This window comes from Monodon monoceros, unplaced genomic scaffold, assembly GCF_005190385.1.
Source record: "Monodon monoceros isolate NGI ecotype Baffin Bay Population unplaced genomic scaffold, NGI_Narwhal_1 Super_Scaffold_15, whole genome shotgun sequence".
NCBI lineage: Eukaryota > Metazoa > Chordata > Mammalia > Artiodactyla > Monodontidae > Monodon > Monodon monoceros.
This window is the reverse complement of record NW_021703771.1, coordinates 55,893,660-55,915,342: the sequence shown is the minus strand read 5'-3', so window position 1 is coordinate 55,915,342 and position 21,683 is coordinate 55,893,660. Positions and strand designations below refer to the sequence as shown.

Genomic DNA, 21,683 nt, shown 5'->3' with positions numbered 1-21,683 from the left:
GACTATGTAAAAATTTTTACTTAATTTGTATATAGCATTTTATAGTTGTGAGAGTACTTCATATTACCTTATGGAATCCAAATAACCATCTTATGGTAGACAGTTCTATTATTCCAATTATTTACACTAAAAAAAACCCCCACACATTTAGTGAGAATAAGTAGGTGGACACAAAGTTCCCTGAATACAAATTCCCTTTTCCAATTTACTTCTTTTCTTTACTTCTTTTTAAAATTCTTTTTGTTTGTTTTTGCTATTTATGTATAGTATCTTTTATAACATTTTTGTTACTTTATCTTACTTGATATACTTAGACCTCACACTATTGTAACTTGCAAGGGAGTTTAGGTGTAGTTTAAACATAAAAAAGTCTGCTTTTCACTAACTTCATCACCTTATAATACAGATACAAACAGGGATAGTTGCTCAGAAAGCTGATACAGTAGTTTTGTAGGTGTTTTTAAAATTGGGAAATTTGCTTTAAATATAAATGTGCAATGCTTCATTTCTGTGTCATGAAGAGGAGCTAAAATTCAATATCCTATTTTTATATATTTAAATTTATATGTAGTGTTTACAGAACTTGAGTACTTTCAAAAAACATATTTATATGTTGATTTTTACTGCACTATTTTAAAGGCTCATGTACAATGAAGTTATAAATAATAGATGTGCACCCTAACCCCTCTCTGCTTTCTGCAAAAGATGATAAAAGGAACACATTTATTTCCATTGATTTTTTTCTTTGATAGATATACTGTCAGGAAAGATTAAATTTCACTTCAAAATTATTCAGTCTTCCTTGGTGTGTATTTTTAAGTCATGCCAAAATTATAATTAAAAATCTGTTTTTTTAACAAGTGAAGAATCTAAACATTGGTGAAAAATAATGATTACTTTTGCATAAAACAATTTACAATATACTGAAATATAAGACAAGGTAAAATTATTTCAGGTTTGGAAATACAGGGCACTAAAACATCCAACAAGTGTTGCATGGGGACAATAAAACTTTAAAAGTTATTTTGCAATGATGGAGAGGTTAGGTGTGAGTAAGTTAAGTAATGAGAAGAGAAAATATGCGAGGGGTACTCAGGAATTGTGAAAAGTACCACCCTTCAGTATTCAGCCGGCCGGTTCAGCAATTTGGTAATTCGTGGCAACCGTCTAACCTTAGTAGGGTCATTCTAGAACAATGCTTTTTCTCACAATCTCCCTACAATCCTCTTTTCTCCTCCGCTGTTAGCATATATTTGTTCTATGGATTTACTGCTGAACTGACTCTCTTGGTAATAGTGTCTTGGCTGTGTAGCAGCATATAAAGGAGATGAGTAAACCAGTGAATACGGTGAGGCGTGGATAGGAGAAAGAACAGTTATCACTCATAGCAACTTGGGCTGATCGTCTATGTCATAATCTCTCAAATTCCTGTTTAACACTGGAAAACAACACTTGGTAGCTCCTACTTTCAATGATCTGTTGAAAGGATGCTATAACCATTTTTTCCTGATATTCAATTCATAAAGGAAAATAAAATGGTATATATAATCACTTTTTTCCTATAGCAGCGCTCTTTTGAACTAGCAGTGCCTTGTGATTCATTAATGAAGCATAAAACTAAATTATTTAATTAGACAAAATGGTCCACAGAACAGTGACATCCATATCACCTGGGAATTTATTAGAATTGCAGTTTCTCAGCTCTGCCCTAGACCTCCTGAATCCGAATCTGCACTTCCACATCACCAGCTGATCTATGCACATTAAAGGTTATCAAGATGTCGTGTGATGGATGTGTGTGTGTGTGTGTGTGTGTGTACTGAGTCATGATATAAAATGTATTTCTTAGTGTGCGTTGCAACCAAAAATGTTTCAAAGCTCATTCTCTTCCTGTAGTAACCACCACCCCCCAAAGCCAATTATAATAGTAGTATGGATTACCCAAAGTGTGGAAAAACTAACTTAGCCCTCAAAATTAAGATAATGATCTAGGCATTACGATCTCCATTGTACCAAAGAGGAAATTAAAGTTTAGAAATGTTAAAAGTTTGATAAATGTTACACATCTAATAAGTGGCAGAGCTTAGATTTAAACAAAGGAAGGTCTGTGGAATTTCAAAGTCTTTCACTCCTTCACTGAAAAATATCTTTTAAAACTATTTAACAGACAATTAAAACGATGGGTGCAATATCATTCACAAGTTCCAGTATGATTCATTGTAACTTACTCTTCGTGTGACAATGGGGTCAATTTCTCTTGGGTCTTTGTGAGCAAACATCATCAAATCGGCATTCAAGGTGCGGATCCTCTGAAATCTCAGGCGAATATAGCGGGCGGAGGTAAATTCTAGCAGTTCAGGAGACAGATCATCAGCACTTGGTCTCCCATTGATCAAAGAGATGTGAATCTACACAAGGTGGGAAATCATTTGACAATTAAAGTTACCAAAAATTAAATATCTGGTTTTAATTTTTCTTAGAAAAATAAAGTTAAGCTCCCTTTCTCCCAGTTAGTCAGGCAGATACAGGTTCATATTTACTTACTGGAATGCAGTGAAGTAATTGAGAAATTTTATGAATGCTTTAGTACATATACATGCAATTTATTTGCTTATATTTCAGGTGTGTTGTATATACTGCAATTACCCATATTTCTCTGTTCCAAGGCACTGCATCTACTTGACTGTCCTAGGATTTCTATAAATTCTTGTCAGTCATTCTTTTTCTGAGAATTATTGTGCCCTAACATTATTTAAGACTGTAGTATATAGTGGGAAACCAGAAAACTTGGTATAATAAAGTTACAAAATATCAGACAAAAGCAAGAAACCATCAGGAGCTTAATTTTTTTTATTCTGAACTTGAAAGTATCCAATTATATAGCCTTAAAATATGGAGAGCAAAAATGGACACATTACAAGAAAAACTACACAAATCTCCAAGCACAGTGAGAAATTTCAATAAGCTGGTTTTTGTTGTTGTTGTTGTTTGTTTTTCAGTAATTGATAGATCAAGAAGGCAAAAAATTTACCAAGGATATAACACATTCTATGAAAAATATACTCTATGAAAATATATTAAAACCTGGACAGGATGGTAATTTTTTCAGGAAAATAATTTAGCACAATTGACACCAGAAGAAATCAAATCTAACCATGCCATTTTCCATGTAAAAAGTGGAGAAAAGGTCAAGGAATTACCCTCCAAAGGTAATTTGGAGGCATGGGGCCCACATGTTCTAACAGGGATTTCATGAGAGCAGAGAATTCTAATGGGGAATAAACCATTTGATAAAATAAGAAGTACTTCTATCACAGATAAAGGAATTATTTTTCTAATGCCTAAAGAAACCCTATAAATCAACAAGGAAAAATACCAACAACACAAAAACAGACAGAAGATGTAAGAGGACTATTCAAAGAAAGGGAAATATAAATGGCTATTAAACTTTTGATAAGATAGTGAACCTCACTCATAACAGAACCGTTCATTAAAACCACTCTAAAAACCTTTTCCAGTTTTTCAGGTTGTCAGAATTCTAAAATATTGATAATACTCCCGGATGGCAAGACTAAAGAGGTACAGCAATCCTCACATACTTACAGGTGTCAGTGTAAAATGGCACAGGCCCTTATGAAGGTGAATTTAGCAATAACTGTCAAAATTACAAATGCACAGAATATTTTACTTAAAAATTCCACTTCTGGGGAATCACATATCATTAATTAACATGTAATTAATGAAATGTACAACTATATTGAATTCCCCCCACATTTTTTGGTAATAGCAGAAGACTGGAAACAATCTAATATCCATCAATGTGAGACTGGTTAAATAAATTATACATCTATACAGTGAATTATATGTACCTTACAAAAGAATAAGGAAACTCTCAATATAATGACAGGAAGAACTACTTTCACTTTTTTGTACTTTGTAAATGCATTATTACCTATGCAATAAATCAAATGAGATTAAAATTGTTAAAGAAACTGAAATTAAGTGGTAAGTTTTGGACTGAACACACACACACACACACACACACACACACACAGCATGTGTACGCACACACAGGAGGCTAAAAAGCAAAGGAAACCATAAACAAGATGAAAAGGCAACCCTCAGAATGGGAGAAAATATTTGCAAACGAATCAACGGACAAAGGATGAATCTCCAAAATATACAAACAGCTTATGCAGCTCAATATTAAAAAATGGGTGGAAGACCTAAATAGACATTTCTCCAAAGAAGATATACAGATTGCCAACAAACACATGAAAGGATGCTCAACATCACTAATCATTAGAGAAATGCAAATCAAAACTACAGTGAGGTATCACCTCATACCAGTCGGAATGGCCATCATCAAAAATTCTACAAACAATAAATGCTGGAGAGGGTGTGGAGAAAAGGGAACCCTCTTGCACTGTTGGTGGGAATGTAAATTGATACAGCCATTATGGAGAACAGTGTGGAGGTTCTTTAAAAAACTAAAAATAGAACTACCATGTGACCCAGCAATCCCACTACTGGGCATATATCCTGAGAAAACCATAATTCAAAAAGAGCCATGTACTACAATGTTCATTGCAGCTCTATTGACAATAGCCAGGACATGGAAGCAACCTAAGTGTCCATTGACAGATAAATGGATAAAGATGTGGCACATCTTTGGATGGAATATTACTCAGCCATAAAAAGAAATGAAATTGAGTTATTTGTAGTGAGGTGGATGGACCTAGAGTCTGTCATACAGAGTGAAGTAAGTCAGAAAGAGAAAAACAAATACAGTATGGAACACATATATATGGAATCTGAAAAAAAAAAAAGGTTCTGAAAATCCTAGGGGTAGGACAGGAATAAAGATGCAGATGTAAAGAATGGACTTGAGGACACGGGGAGGGAGAAGGGTAAGCTGGGTCGAAGTGAGAGCGTGGCATGGACATATATACACAACCAAATGTAAAACAGATAGCTAGCAGGAAGCAGCCACATAGCACAGGGAGATCAGCTCGGTGCTTTGTGACCACCTCGAGGGGTGGGATAGGAAGGGTGGGAGGGGATATGGGGATATATGTATATGTATAGTTGATTCACTTTGTTATAAAGCAGAAACTAACACACCATTGTAAAGCAATTATCTTCCAACAAAGATGTTAAAAATAAAATAAGAAAAAGAAGAAAGGAGTCCTGTGCTGGGCTGGGAGCTATTAAGGAACACAACAGTCTGTAAGTGCACTGGGAACTGTGACTTGAGGTCACCCACTGGAATTTTCATCCACTTTTGCAAGACAATATATCATTTGTGTTAATTACATTTTTTGACAGGAGAGGCAATATGTGTCTCCATTCCTAACATTCTGCATTTAGATAATCCCTGAGAGAATTTTACAAACTGACTGCCAATAAACTACTGAGTCACTAGAGGAATAAATACAGCAAACTCTGAGATGAGAAACTAATTCTGATGCCACAAAGAATAGACTCAAAATGCTTCATGATAAAAATATGAAATGTCCCAGCTAATTGAACCTACCTTAGATACTTAGTAAAGAATAAATTCACTTAAATCAATTTTTGAGGATGATAAAATACAAGGTCTTCTAAAATAATAAATCTCCAGATACTGAATATCCTTCCCATCTGATGTAGAAAATTTTAAGAGTAAGACAGATCTTGTATATTCCACAGTTCTGGCATCTAACAGGTGAGCCAGAAATGTGTTTAAAATCAAGTTGTCTCTATTACTTAAGAAGGTATCCATTAAACGGTAAAGAATGAATAAATAGATGTATGAAGCAATTAAAATGAATTCCCCTTACAGATTAATTTTGGCATCCAAAAATTCACCAGTGCCCTTGAAGTCATGCTAAATTTCTGTCTTATCAAGCTCTTACTTGACTGCTCCTAAAAATGCTATTTGAAGGGAGAAAATCAGACCATGTCTAGAATTAAGTTTTCCAAAAATCATTAAGGTTTATTTGGCGTTAATGCTATGGTGAACTGTATTTGTACTCTACGTGGAATCAGTAAGTGCCTCATTTAAACATACAGGAACTTTAAAAAATGGTGAACATGTTCTCATTTACGTTAATAAACCATATGATAGCTAAAGAAAGGCTTCAGCAAAAGAATACTTCTCCTCACAGCTTTTGTATTTTCATCAAGCTACTCCGCCAAGAGATCTTGTGAGTATAGTTAGTCCCAAGCTGTTTCTGAGACAGAAAACCAGACAGCTGTTTGGCCATGTTTTGTGCAGCTTATTTCCATCATTTTTTTTTTTCCTTTTTAAAAAAACTCTCCTTCAAAATAAATCATAATATTGGATAAGATATTTCCACTGGAACCTCGCTGTGTAATTGCAACTCCACCGGATAGTTTAGCATACTTCCTGATTTCCTGTGGGGTAACAACTGGAGGGTGTCTATCTTCAAAAAGATGAAAAGTATCATTCCTCAAGACCACCACTGTCTTGCTGAGAGGCTGTGGAAAGTCTGTGGCAGTCTAGTGTTTTCTGAAATGACTTCCATTACAGACATGTTAGTGGATACATGTTCATGCTGTCAAAGGAATTTATTCCAACTGAAAATATCAGCCTGATTAACCACCGGTTTTTTAGATTTTAAAATTACACTCTTCTTTGAAATTAACTTTCACAGATAAATAAAGAGAAAAAAAAAAACTCATGAGAGATCATCTCTTTTTACGACTAAACGACTAAATCAATATTACACTCTACTCATCCAAATAAATTACTTTTATTAGTGTAAGGGTACTATATAAATCATGTTTCCTTGCAGATGGATAAGATTTGAGGGCCTCTATGGCATTTTTACTTTGATGATTAGAATATAATTTAAAGACGTTTTATGCAGCAAATAATCAACATTCTAGTATGGATAATGGCCCCTTATTATTATGTTTTTCTATTTATATTACTACCTCTGCTTTAGATTACTGGAAAAGCTATATTCCTAACAGCCTCCCCAATGATAGAAGTTTACTGAGTGGATGGATGGGAGAATGAAGGCTACTTAAGGATCATTAATAAGGATAAGAAACTTTGAAATGAGTAGTGGAAGTGGATGGAGTTGACAACTTGACGAACATTTTAAAATCCCCTTTATCAATCTCTCAGTGTGTCAATGAAATTGGTATAACAATTTGAAAGTAAGGTGACACCAGAGGATAGAACAATAATTTTCATATGTATAGGATGAGATCAGCTATCTATAGGTGTAGTCAAAGAACATGTATGTAAATGAGTGGTTGAGACTTGTGGAACCTCTTAAATCTAATCATGATTAATGTGATATTAATTCAGAGAGGGAGAATAAGATCACAATGATAACTTTGAAAAATGAACCTAATCACTTGTATTTTACCCAGCATGGGAAAAAAAAAAAGAAAGCATACGTTTGGAGAAAGGGGGTGATCTGTATGAAGCTTAGGAAAAGGTGACGGTGCAACAATTTGCCACTGTGTTTCTAGCACAGCACAAACAAAGGCTCTGACTCTGGCTCTGCGTGGTCAACAGGAGCCTCTAAATGATCAATTTTCAGTCTCCACCATACTTGATCTATTAACAGCATTTGAAACAATTGATTACTCCATTGATTTCCAGGATACCACACTGTCTTTGTTTGCCTCCAGCTACCCATTCCCAATCTCCCTCTCTACTTACTACCTTCTCTCCTCCCTAACTTTCTAATATTGGAGTACCATGGTGCCCAGTCCTTGGCCTTGTCTTCTGTTCTATCCACGCTCACTTAGCGATCCCACCAAAGCTCACAGATTTAAATACCATCTATACTGATGCCTCCCACACTTATATCTCCAGGCTTGATCTCTCCTAAGGTCCAGATACAGAATCCAACTGCCTTCTTGGTCCATTTATGCGACTGTCTAATAGGTACCTCAAACTTATATCTCAAACTGAGTTCCCTTTCTTCACCCCCAGTGTTCCCAATCTCATTAAATAATTTTATCCTTTCTATTACCCAGGACCAACAACTTGGAGTCATGCTTGCCTGCTCTTGTTTTCCTTCTTCCTACATCCAACTTTTCTGCAAATCTTGTTGGCTTTACCTTCAAAATATATCCAGCATCCAAACACTTCTCACCACCTCTACTAAAACCATCTTGGTCCAAGAGCTTTCATCATCTTGCACCTGTGCACTGCAATAACGATCTGAACAGGTCTTCCTGCTACAACTCTCACCTCCTTAGGGTCTATCTGCAACATAGCAGCTGTTTTTTTGTTTTTGTTTTTTAAGTTTTTAGTAAATGTTTCCATCAATTTATTCTCTGTATTCCTTATTAACAAAAATCATAACTTTAATATTAATAATTTAAAATATCATGGACCAAAGAAAGCCAACTCTCACTCATGCTGCAAGTTGGTCGGTGTTTTCTTTACTTCTGTTCGCCAGATGATCTTCAATAATTTCTGCCAAGAGACTCCTCTTCAATAGGTTACATGCAAGAGGTAAAAGCTGGCCATCAACCTTATGAAAATAGTGTAAACCATAGCAAAAGAGGTCCATTCCCATCTCAAGCCCCATACCGTAATCACATTCACCATTAGAAAACTATACAAAAGTCATTATTTCCTGAAGGTGAGTAAAAGCTTTTATTCCCTCCTCGTAATTTGGTGCCTCAAAAACTGGCTTGCAAATTTTATCAAGGACAACATGTCTCAGGGAGCTCTCTAAATATTCCTTGAAAAATATAACTCTGGTCATGTCATGCTTTTCCTTAAGACCTCCCAATGCTTCTCTATTGCACTACCAATAAAAGCCAAAATTTTTACAATGAATTATGAGATTCTATACTATCTGTAATGTCACCGCCCCACTCCTACCCCTTAATACTGCCAAAGGAGAAAGTAATGACTTTTTGGAGCTCTTTTCCTACTTTCCCCCTCATCCACGCTGCTCCAGCCAGGCTGCCATCTTTGTTTGGGCATGTGAGATAGGATCTTACCTCAGGGCTCTTAAACTTGGAATCCCTTGCCTGGAATGTTATTCTCCCAGATATTACAATGCTTACTTTCTCATTTCTTTCAAACCTTGCTTAGATGAGGCCTTCTCAGTGAGTCTTTCCATGACTATCTAATTACAGTGTGAACCTCATCCTGGCACTCACAATTTCCTCTATTTGCTTCAGTTTTCTCCACAGTACTTTTCTTCTAACATACCGTGAATATGATTTATTTGCTTTGTTAACTATTCCTCTCCACTCTCTAGGACATAAGTCCCAAGGGTTCATGGATTTTTTATCTTTTTTGTTAACTGACATAATCCCCAGAAAACAGGATAATAGCTAAAAATAACTGAGTGCTAAGTAAAAAATTTTGAATAAAGAAACATATAAATTCTAAATATTTAGCATATTCAACTAGCTTCCTACCTGTAAAGCAAGTTCATAGAATAATTAATCAGATTTTTCTGTTATTATATGAGTAAATCTTTGAGTATGGTATTTCCACAGAATGAAATTCAAGTCAGTAATCCTTCATATCACTTTCTACCCAAGCATTTTGGGTTAAGTTGAATTACAGAAAATTAGGCATTAACAGCTTTGATCCACAATTTCCTTTTATCTAGGTCTCCTACATTTGTTAATATTAGTTAAACATTAGTTAACTTTAAGTTTCATTTTGACAGGCAATTTTCAGCTGATAAGGACATAGAAATGTCATAAGACATTGTGTTTCAACTTAAGAACTATTCAACTTAATTTCAACCAAAGTGGACCTTACCCATTGGTTAGTTCCTTCAATCATATTCTGACTATTTCATAATCCAACCAATAAACTGGATGTGCTATTAGTCACACAAGAGTCCATGAAAACACAATAGAGTATATTTAAATTATAGAGTATATTCCTTAAACACCATGGGCATGCAATAACTATCGATAAAGCTAATTAACAATTACAGAGTACCTTGCTTCTACAAGAAAAGTTTTTACTAAATGTATTATCATCTTTATGGATTGTCATGAGTTTTATTATATGTAGCTGAATAATTATTGAAAAATAACCTTTCTTACCTTATCAGAAAAGTTTCACTGCAGCTTTTAAAACCTTTCCAAATCAATGCAATATTTTTAAGGTCTTAAAAATATGAAAATACATGAATATATGAAAATTAATTCATGGGTAATAAAAATACACTAGATAAATAATAAAACTTACCCAATATGTCATTTATAATACAAGTTAATAAAATATTTAAACATTTCATACTAGAGATTTCCCTATCAGGAAACTTTAGGTTTTTAATGAGAAAATGGGGTATTATAAAATGAATCTTTTTCTAGTCCATTATTTCCAGTTATATCAGGCACAGTTTATTGAAGTCCTCTTTTCCTTTTCCTCACATTTGGTTATTTCCTCCAACTAATGACTGTTGTTTTATGATTATTTTTATTAATTCAAATACTGTTCATTTGGGGCTTCCCTGGTGGCGCAGTGGTTGAGAGTCCGCCTGCTGATGCAGGGGACATGGGTTCGTGCCCCGGTCCAGGAAGATCCCACATGCCGCAGAGCACCTGGGCCCGTGAGCCATGGCCACTGAGCCTGCGCATCCGGAGCCTGTGCTGCGCAACGGGTGAGGCCGCAGCAGTGAGAGGCCCGCGTACCACAAAAAAAAAAAAAAAAAATTACTGTTCATTTGTACATCCAGAAAATGAAATACTCTGAGGGCTTAAAACACATGCTTACAAAGCTTTATCTCTAGACCACCTCTTCATGCTTCAATATCTCTCATTTAGTCATTCAGTCTCTCATTCATTCAAAAATATTTATTGGATGCTTACTACATTCCAGGTCACTGAATCATTTTCACTTTCCCTTCTGTGTCATGATCTATCTCATCTTTGGGCCTTTGGTCAAACATGTTTTATGTCTCCCTACTGCTCCCATTAGCACAGATATACTTTATACCTTTCAGGTCTCAGCTAAGATGTCAATTCCTTCCTTCCATGAACACTTCCATGTCCTGTCTAGGAGCTCTTCCTATGAATTCTCTGAGCTCCACTGTGATCACTGCCTATTTACTTGCTTGTATCTGCTAGTAGACTGTAAGCTCAATGAGAGTAGGAACTTTGTCTTATTTACAGTATAGTCTTAGTGATTAATATAGTGAGTAGCATATAGTAGATTCAATAATTATTTGTTGAATGAGTAAATCATTAACAGTGCCCAAATATTATAGACTGTGATAGAATTTCCAATGAATTAACTCTTTCTTCAAACATTCACAATTTTTGAATTGTGTATGTCATTTAAATTTTGACTTTGTATGTATTTCACCTATATTTTTAATTACATTTATTGGATGTACATCAAGAATTTTAGCATAAATTTTATTTGACATAATTCAATAAATCTCAGTAGAGGTGTAATAATTCAAGTACCTAAAAAACATTACAGGCAGATTCCTGTAGCCCCAACATTTAGATAAATCATCCAAAAATTATTTAAGTCACTAATAGAGCCATTTTTGAATATAAAAATAATGCAATATACTTGTATATCCTTAGGTGCCTCAGTATTCCTACTTAACAGAACTGGAAAGATTTTCTTTTCATGCAGAGTGTAGTGTACTGAATTATCTTGGAAGGTCCTTAATAAACATCACACTATCATCAGAAGTTTATAAGCCCAACCAAAACAACTACTATACTTCCATGGTTGATGACTACTGTGCTGCTGGAAAAGTAATATTTTAACATATAAAATGTCAAAGACTGTGAATGACATTAACTTCCTTAACTAATCTATTCCAAGAATATAAGGAAATGTCAGCTTAATGAACTATTTAATAAATATGACTGTATCACTGACACCTGTACCCTGAGCTTAGTCTTAACAGGTCTTTCAGACTCCCATAATATATCTCCTTTCTGACACCTACTTGGCTCCAATTGCCCCTGAAACTTAGATTGCTTTCCTCCTGTTCTTGAGAATTACAATTCTTGAATTTGTTATTCCTGGATGAAAACTTTTCCTTCCATGAAATATTTACACAGATTCATCACTGCCAAAGCAATGGTCGTTAATAAACTACAGTAGAATAAGAAAATCAGTTTTCTTCAATGAGTATCTGTCATCTTATGTTTTTATTTTTCTCCTCTCTTAGTGAAACTAGTTAAAATATTGTGCTCCAAAGGTTGTGTAGCTTCTCTCTTGGTCAAAGAAGAGAATCTCTCTCTCTCTCTCTCTGTCTCTGACTCTCTGTATCAGAGTTATTCAGAGTTATTTAATTTTTTGTACGAATACCAGATTTCATGTGGCAGTGCTTTTTAAATCCTATGGAATTAACATACAGAAAGGCTAAGTGGTTTGCAAAGATTAAAAATAGAAGTAAAGTCTTAGCTACTTTAGGAGTTCCAATTTTCTCAAAGTTTCAAAATTGGTATGGTCCTTCTTTCAAAAAGCTTCTGGTGGTGTTCTTGCTTTGTACAAGTCAAAGCAATCCAGCAAAGCATTTAATTCTAAGCCCTTTGATCTTAGATTAGTTTCATCTGAAACATGTCCAGATGAGTGACATGTAATCCACCATAATTGAATAGAAGAGTCCACTGGTCATGATGTATGAAAGAAACAATGACAATTAAGTTCCTGAAAGTTTCAAAAAAAGGAAATAATTATTAAATGTAAATATCTTTTTTCCCTCAAAAAGGACCTTGACACATGACCTCATTTTACATCTCTCTAAAAATTTATAATTATTTTCAAATAACAATTTTTAAAAGTACTCCAAGTTGTGAATTTTTCATTTATCATTTGTGTTTTTCTTCCTCCCATTAAAGTATACAATATTTGCGTGGATAAAAGAAGAGTTGTCAAAATAGGTTTTCTCAATCTCTTTTGGGAGCGTCTCATTTAAATTTTATCAAATGCAGGTGTCATTACTAAATCTTTATGCTGTCCAGCTGAGACTATATAGGGATATAGCTATCATCTGAAATTCACAGCAAGAAAAGAATCTAAGAGGAGCCGCTTCAGAGCAGACCATGAGGGAAAAATCACCAGAAGAAAAATTCTTTCAACTCTCCTCCAACATTTGCATTGCTCCAAATTTCGTTCTGGGTGTGTCTCAACCAAAGATAGATTAAGAGAATAAATCATTAGTTACCTATTCCAACCTCATAGCTATTTCAGAAATTCCTCTGCAATATACAGGAGCTTACTCATAAAAACAATAGTGATTATGATTCTGTACTTACTGGATACCAGACATTCTTGCATATTATCTGTGTGTACTAACTCAAATAGTATTAACTCACTTAATGCTTACAACAACCTCATGAAATTGGTGCAATTATTATCTCCTTTTTTAAGAAGAGAAAATAGACATTGAAATTTTAACAAGGATGGCTAAGTTCATATAGCCAAGATGTGTCCTGATTCTAGTCTGACTTCTTTGGCTGAGTTCCTCAGCTCACCATTTCACTACCTCAAAGAATAGGGGTTTAGTAAGCATTTGTTGAATGAATAATAGCTGGTCATCTAGGCTCTATTTGAAGACTTCTAGCAACATTAAGCTCACCACTGGTGAGACAATCTTCTCCATACACGCTCTCCATTATTTATTTGCCTTACTTCCATTCCAAACCTGTCTGTGACTGACACCAGTATTTTAACTTCATTTTCTCTCTGTTATCCTGCTCTTGCTCCTCTGGAATTATCTAGCTTGTTCAATTTCCCCACCTCTTGGCTTTTCTTCATGAATCTGTGTCAGGTTTATCCCACTAGTTTTATCTGTTCTAGACTTCCTTGGGTAAACTGTTTACCATGCCCCAGGTCACCACTCAGGACCCACCCCCAGGTCAGATGGTGTTCAGGCCTCCTGCAAAGGGGCAAGAATGAAGTATATTAAAGCACAGAGGATCACTAAGGCAAGGGATAGCCGCAGACCTCATCAACATCTCCTGGGATTGATCCATATCAGTAGAGAACCTCCTGGTAAATGGAAGCAAAGCTCTACATTAATCAAAATCAGAACCAGAAACTGTCCAAAAATCGAAGGCTAAAGCACCAATCGTTCTGAAAAGAACCAACCCCTAAGGTCTTACTAACATCACAATAAATGAAATTAGTTATGACAGGTTTAGTACTTAAGCATTTTAGTAAGTGAAAACCACGCGCTGGTATGCAAAAAAATTAATTTAAACTTTATGGCAAATTCTACTTAGTAGGAAGTACTAAAATCTCAAGTTATAGAGAGAAGGGGAAAATAATGTGCTAATACCAAAAATAAATATCTGTGAAACTAACATGTTCTTCCTTGTTGTGGAGAGCTGTTAGAGACAATTCCGAATAGGAAAAAAGCAACTGAGGGTACAATGACCTACATTAGTAGGATAGAACAATCAGTACACTTGAAAGACATTTAATAACAACACAAAGGAAAGCTTAAGCAACATTTTCCTGTTTTGTTTTCAGTCCCTGTGTGGGAACACTTGTTTAAAATTAAAATAACATCTTGGAGCAAGAGGTCTAAATACAGTGCCAGATCCTGTGTCATTCGATTGGAACAAAACCTAGATGTGTACTTGAAAAAGAAACGCAGTCTCTCGTTCTCATTCTCTGACTCAAGAGTTCCTCAGAGAGAAGGGTGTGTGTGTCGTGTGTGTGTGTGTGTGTGTGTGTGTATGTGTGTGTGTGTTGCAAGTATTTAAATGAAAGCTGTAAAAACACATTAATTTGATTTTTCTCATTTATATAGAATAGCGTTTGGGGATGGTCATTGGCAATCTCAACTAATTTAAGATTCAGAAAGGTTCAACTTCAAACGACATGTCAGAGATTTTAAATGATCAAGACATACTAATACATACTTAGAGAGGGGTCTGAACATAGCACAAGGTCCTCAAGATTGAGCATGCCCTCTAGGCTCGGCGTATTTCCGATATCCCTGACCTATGTGTGTGCAAGCTGACTGCCGCGTCCCCCACCCTCTGATACGTGTCCCCGGACTGCCCTCTTGCACCAATACAAGGACAGGCTCGTTCTTTGAATGTTCCCTTCTTTTGCCACCTTTCTCTCTTTTCTTGTTTTGCTTTCACATTATTAATTTTTTGGTGTCTTCTTCATATCTTTTCTTATTCTCCACTCACCTCTTATGTTTTTTATTCTTGCCCTGCTTCATTTTATTTCATCTTTAGAGTGAAACTGTCCATCCACAGTTGATCAAGTTTCTATGCTTTCAAGTGAAAACATGTGTTCAATTACTTTAAATATGGCCTCTAGCCTAGCTTTGTAAGAAGAAACTGCAGGTTTTACCTCTTTAATCCTAAGATTTTTCATTGCACAGAGTAAAAACAATTAATAAAATAAGTTGGTGTTTTTGTGGAACAAAATTTTATACTTAGATAACTGAGGGCTTTTTATTTCAGTGGGCTTGTAAATCTGAGTACCGATGAGTCTGTATGTAAGACTACAAAAATGTTTATACATATATGCTTTTCTAATTTGGGCTAATACTGTTTCTGGTGCTTTGTACGATAGTATGTGTGGATGTGTGTTGTGTGCTCAGATAGCTAATGACAGCTGAAGACCATATATGTTGAAGCAGACTGCCTGGGATCAAAGTCTGGCTCTGCCACTTACCACTTGTGTGAATTTAGGCAATTGACTTAATATCTCTGTGCCTCAGTTTCCTCTGTAAAAGGCAAGTAATAATAATAATACCTACTTATTATGCTGCTGCTAGATTAAAAAAGATAGTTCATGCAACCTGAATAGAAAATGCCTGGCACACAGGAAAAACTATTAAGTGTTAATTGTTGTTACTCTTGAAAGAGTAAGAAAACTAACACAAACAGTTGTATGTCTCTTTGCTAAGCAGAATATGCTGTCCTCTTTACCTACCAGCAACCTGGACAGCCTCAGGACAATGGAAGTAGTAGTGATAAAGTTCCCACCCACAATGGAGAGGTGAATCTGGAAATACTAAGAATGTTGAACTTCAACAGGAGATTATGTGTCAAGAAGAAAGAGCAGGACCTCTTCCTGCGTTTTGCCTCCTTGCTTATATCCAATTTCACACAAGAATTAAGAGAAAGAATGATCAGAGGACTTTCTAGCTCAAACCCCCTCCAGCTCCATGCTGGGACTATTGTTTTGGGGATGGCTTATATTCCCATCCCCTGACATGGCAACCTTTGAGCCTGAGGACAGAGTAGGTGACCATGTGCCAACACAAGGACTGCAGGAAGAGGAGGCTGTAGAATTACCAACATTTGGGCAGTAGTTTGTGAGAAGAGAAAGACGAAAAGGAAAAGGATCTGTCACAGGAAGGGACTCCATAAATGTGCAGTCATACTTAAAATTTCGTTGGAGTCATCAGGTTTGCAACACAGCACTGTGATGTGCACAGATGACTAGATACCATTTGAAAATATCAAGGTTTTACGGAAGTTTTTCATTTAAGAGGTTAGGTGTTAATTTTACATGCTTTATTGAACAACAAGAACAAATATGATCCATGTCAACAGTAGCCTACGTTCAGGTTCTTACCATTATTCTGTACAGAATTGGACCATAATCATTTATTTACTACGTTTATAAGATGTTGGCTCCTTGCACCCCTGACATCTGTACAGCACCAACAGATCTCTAGTCCCTTCAAAGAAACAGAATGCACCAAGGGACCTCTCCTCCCACACAAACAGAAGATGAAGTTTTCTGTAGATTGACCGAGTACACAGTGTCCTTGTTCCTTTGCTGGACTCACACTAATAACTGACCACAGGAAGCTGCAGGGCCATGCCCTCAAAGAAGCTCAAATACAGCTCGTGTTGTGGTTAGCTGGCGGGGGTGGGGGGGTGCTGAAATTCAGGGTCTCATTTTCTGCAGGAACCCATGCAGAATAGTGAATATTCAGAAACATTCAAACTTGAGAAAAATGAATAAACGGCTGATTCAAGGTCACTGATCATTATCCCGTTATTTGTTTAAAGTGGATTTTGTTTTGAGACACTCCCTTTTCTCTCTCCTCTGACAAACATGGAGTGAATGAAAGGTGAAGGGAATAAAAAATTTAATCAATCATCTAGAGGCCAGGGCTGAATTGCTTTCTGTTACACATTTGCTGCCAAATTCACAGAATCAGGTTTGTTTTCAATTATTTGTAATATGCTTTCCTAGAAGAATTTATAATAGGCTGTTTAGGGACTGCCCCCCTTTCTATTAATGATAAAAATACAGCTGTTCCTCCTTAACAAAAAAAGAAAAGGAGTTAAATTAAGGAAATTGTTATGAATGTCACTGTTGGGCTTAAGAATTTTTTTGTTTGTTTCTCCAATGAGAAACAGCAACCAGACTGTTTCATTTCTTTTTTCCTCTTACTATGTTTATTTTCAAAATAAAAAGCTACCATTAATCTTTTTTGATAGTTTATACTAATAATACCTATAAAGTATTAAAAATAAGCATATGTCATGATTATCTATTGATATGTTGCTTCTGTAGATCTAACAGCTGTGAACTTCATTCCTTGAAATAAAAGTACACTGTAAGTCCAGTGAATATTCACTGACCAGAATGCAATGCTTCCAGTCTCTCCATTTCCAAAATTACCTTCTCTCTCATCACAGACTTCCCTGTATCTTTTCTCTAGGCCTCCTGTATCCTGACACTATCAGCATCCCTGCCATCTTCTGTCTGATCAAGTGCTTATTAAAGACATAGACTCATTAATAGGAGATGTCATTCCTTATTAGTTGCCTAGGTATGGCAGTCTTTTGAGAGACACAAGTAAGAATCTCTGAAATCCTATTTATAGGCATCCAGTTGGGCTGATTACCTATGTGGAAAGATGACATACAGACTTTTCTTATCCCAGTCATCTCACTCCACTGCCCAGGCCCAGGGACCACAACGGCCGTGCTCCAAAGCCCACCTTTATTCACAATGCACTAGAGCTGGTTTTGAAGAAATATGGGGCCTATGACTGCATTAGTATGGACTGGGGTTTATTTGTAGATTTTTCTGAAAATCTGATCAATATTCATTCCCTTCTCTCCTGATAATCCACCTTCTTTTCTGTTTCTCTTTCTTCTCTATAATAATTAAGCTCTTTCACTGGTTTATCTCATGACCTTTCCATCCTCCAGTAATTCACTTTAAGAGAAATAGTCCTTCCTCTTAACTGCTGCATCTATACCCCAGCTTCCTTAAAGTCCCTTTACTGGGTCTCAAAATTATGTCATATTCTAAATAAAATTGAACTAATTTTCAATTTTAATTTACCACCTTGTTTTTACCTGAATCTCTTACAATTATAAATCCTTATTTTCCTACCAGTAGTATATTTAAGAAATGATGGCACTGACAAAGAGAAAGGAAAACATTCTCTTATAAATATGATTACCAATTTACACAATGTCTACAGAAGTGCACATATACCACCAGCAATACCATTTCTTTTTCAAATAAAAATACAATATGTATGTAGGTCAACAAACTAGTGAATAATTTTAAAATAAGTATTCCAGAGTTCATACATTCAAATGAATGCTGCTCTTTCAAAATACCTATTTTGGAGTGCTCTATTTACAACAATAGTGCCTTCTCCTTAATCATTTTAATAGTCCTTGTGTTTTTCTTTATTTCTGAAATTTTTCTTTAAGTGATAGGAGGAAGACTATTTCAAAAACAAAGGTTATTGGGGAAAGAAAAATAAGTCACAAAAATTAAAGGTCAGGATAGAAATTAAAAAATTAAAATTTGAAATAGAGAAAGGTACAGCTAGTAAAGCCTATGTACATTTTTCCTCCACCACCCAGGATTACAGGGCTTCTTACAGCTCTGGCATTCCTAAAGACTTAACAACGAAGGCTGTTGGGAAATATTAAACATTTAAGAAAGAAACTGGCAACCAAAGATAGTTTACTGGAGAAATTTTTTCACTTGTCAAATCAAATACTTGTAGCCCATTGAAGACAAATAATCATTCATGATGGAAAGGATTTTACTATGTCAATGACACTTATAAAAAAAAAAAACTTAGAGTTAAAAGAAGAAAACCTGACAAAAATATACACTATGCTTCAACCTTAAATGTAATTTATAATTCTGCCTGCTGCTGTTTTCAGTCATTAATATCATTAAAACACAACAGGTTAAATTAATTTTAACACATTATCATTTTAGTATAAATTCTTTTATAAAATAATATACCTTATCTTTATACATCATTGGATGGATTATGTTAATAGTGTGTTTCTCTTTAACTCTGAGAAGAAAACGAACAATTATGGGTCATCTAAAATGTCCTTCCAGCTTGTAGAATGAGTTGTGTTTGTATTTCAATGAACATGTTTGACAAATTGTAATGCTAATTATGATTTATCATTTCCATGGCACCAAATATCAAGGTAGTAATAAACACTGATGACTAACAATATTTTTCCATTTCACCCAGATGTTTGGCATCACCAAACTTAGTTTTACAAAAAAAATAATAAATTTTTTGAATTCTGGCACATTATGGTGGAGGGGAACTAATATGAATGACGTGGCGGGTGCTTTTTTTTTTTTCTCAATATGTAAATTTTGACTGGCAAGGCTTGTAAGATACAGAAATGAAATTGTACTTAAAAATAAATGTCTTGGGGCTTCCCTGGTGGCGTAGTGGTTAAGAATCCGCCTGCCATTGCAGGGGACACGGGTTCGAGACCTGGTCTGGGAAGATCTCACATGCAGCGGAGCAGCTAAGCCCGTGCGCCACAATTAGTGAACCTGAGCTCTAGAGCCTGCGAGCCACAACTGATGAGCCCATGCGCCACAACTACTGAAGCCCACACGCCTAGAGCCCGTGCCCCACAAGAGAAGCCACCGCAATGAGAAGCCGGCGCACCTCAACGAAGAATAGCCCCGGCTCGCCGCGACTAGAGAAAGCCCGTGCACAGCAATGAAGACCCAACACAGCCAAAAATAAATTTAAATAAATAAATGTCTTTCAAAGTTTTACCAATGCAGCCAAAAGCCAGAATGAAAAAATAATTAAGTAATTTATATCATAAATTTTTTTCAAAGCAAGTCTCTAAATTCAGAGTTTATCCTTTAGATCTTATTTCAAGAATGTACCATTGTGAGACATCTTTGAATATATGGCATATAAGATCTGATATGACAATTTGGAATGTGGAGCTTGAAGGACATAAAACAGTATACACTAGTTTGTTTGCTTTTGTTTAATGTATAGCAACGCTTGGGCTTTTCCACACCTTTCCTGGAAAACCCTAATCAAGTTCTCCTTTATGAGCCTGGAGCCCCTTCCCCTGATACTGTTTTTTTAATAACAAATAACATTTTAGTTTTAATAGTAATCAAATGGAATTAGCAAATAGTCCATTGTTTATTATATAAATCACACCAAGGTCTGAGTGCACGTTTCCCAAAAGATTATTTTTACATCCTGCAACAAAGGGAATATGTAATGCTTGCAATATTCCTGTGAGAAAACTCTGTGTCCAAAACTGTTTGTTTGCTCTTTGATTTTGCTGGTTCTACCTCATCTCTCTGACCTCTAAAGGTGGAAATGCCTCAGGGCTCAGTTCTAGAGCTGTTTCTCTTCTTGGTCTTCATGTACTTCCTGGGTGATCTTGTGCAGTCTTACAGCTTTAAATCTTCCAATTCAGACATTTCGGCAGTATTTCTCATCTGAACTCTAGAATACTATTGAATATATACTGTCTATTCAACCTTGCCATAATGTCTAATAGACATTTCAAGTTTAACATACTCAAAACTGAACGCCTGTTCCTCCTCAGCAAAACTTGCTATACCCACAGTCCTCCCTAACTCGCTTAACTGCAGCTCAGCCCTTCCAGTCGCTCATGCCAAAAACCGTAGACTCATCCTTTGCTCATCTCATTCTCTCACACCTAATGGAAAATCCATCAGCAAATCCTCCTTGGCATATCCAATTGGTCAGGAAATCCTATTGGCACTACTTTAAAAATGTGTCTTCTATTCAGACAATTTTCACCATCTTCGCTGCTGCCAGCATGCTCTAAGCCACTATCATTTATCCCCTGGAGTACTGCAAAAGTCTCTTGACTGCTCTCCTGCTTCTACCCTCCCCCTCATGTGTTAACCAACCCAACACAGCCGGGGGGAAGGGGAGAAGGACAGGAATGGGGAGGGAATGGGGAATGACTGTTGATGTGTATTAGGTTTCTTTTTGAGAATGTTCTACAATTAGATTCTGATGATGGTTGCACAAGTCTGTGAAGATACTAAACACAACTGATGTGTACACTTTACATTTTTGAATTTCGTGGTATGTGAATTATATCCTAATAAAGCTGTTAGTATAAACTGTGAAGGATCTGAGATTTTCGATTTTTACCTTATTTGCAAGGTAACAAGTTAGACTGACAGTTTCCTGGGTGCTGGTGGAACATATGAGACTCCAACAACAAGAAAAAGGGTCTTTATCACTCCGAGTACAGGAGGCAGCATGAGCATCAGCATATTTGATGCCAGTCCCTGAGCCTCACTTTGCCACACAAAGAGACACAATGAGGACCAGCTGATACTGGCGCTCCAGTGGGCTGTGTTACAGATGGAGAACTCTGAGGGTAACGAACCCAAATCTTTCACTCTGGGGGGAGATATCATCCATATCTTTCAAGGCTATAAGCAAACCTGTCCTTGG

General features: G+C 36.0%; 1 protein-coding gene across 1 annotated transcript in view; it reads right to left on the bottom strand.

The window, feature by feature from the left end:
* The window catches only part of LAMA2 (laminin subunit alpha 2), a 448,946-nt gene that overhangs the window by 341,395 nt on the left and 85,868 nt on the right, over nt 1-21,683 (bottom strand). The window contains exon 4 of the mRNA XM_029224020.1: nt 2,229-2,408. Within this exon, the coding sequence (XP_029079853.1) occupies nt 2,229-2,408 (180 nt within the window). The remainder of the gene's footprint in view (nt 1-2,228; nt 2,409-21,683) is intronic.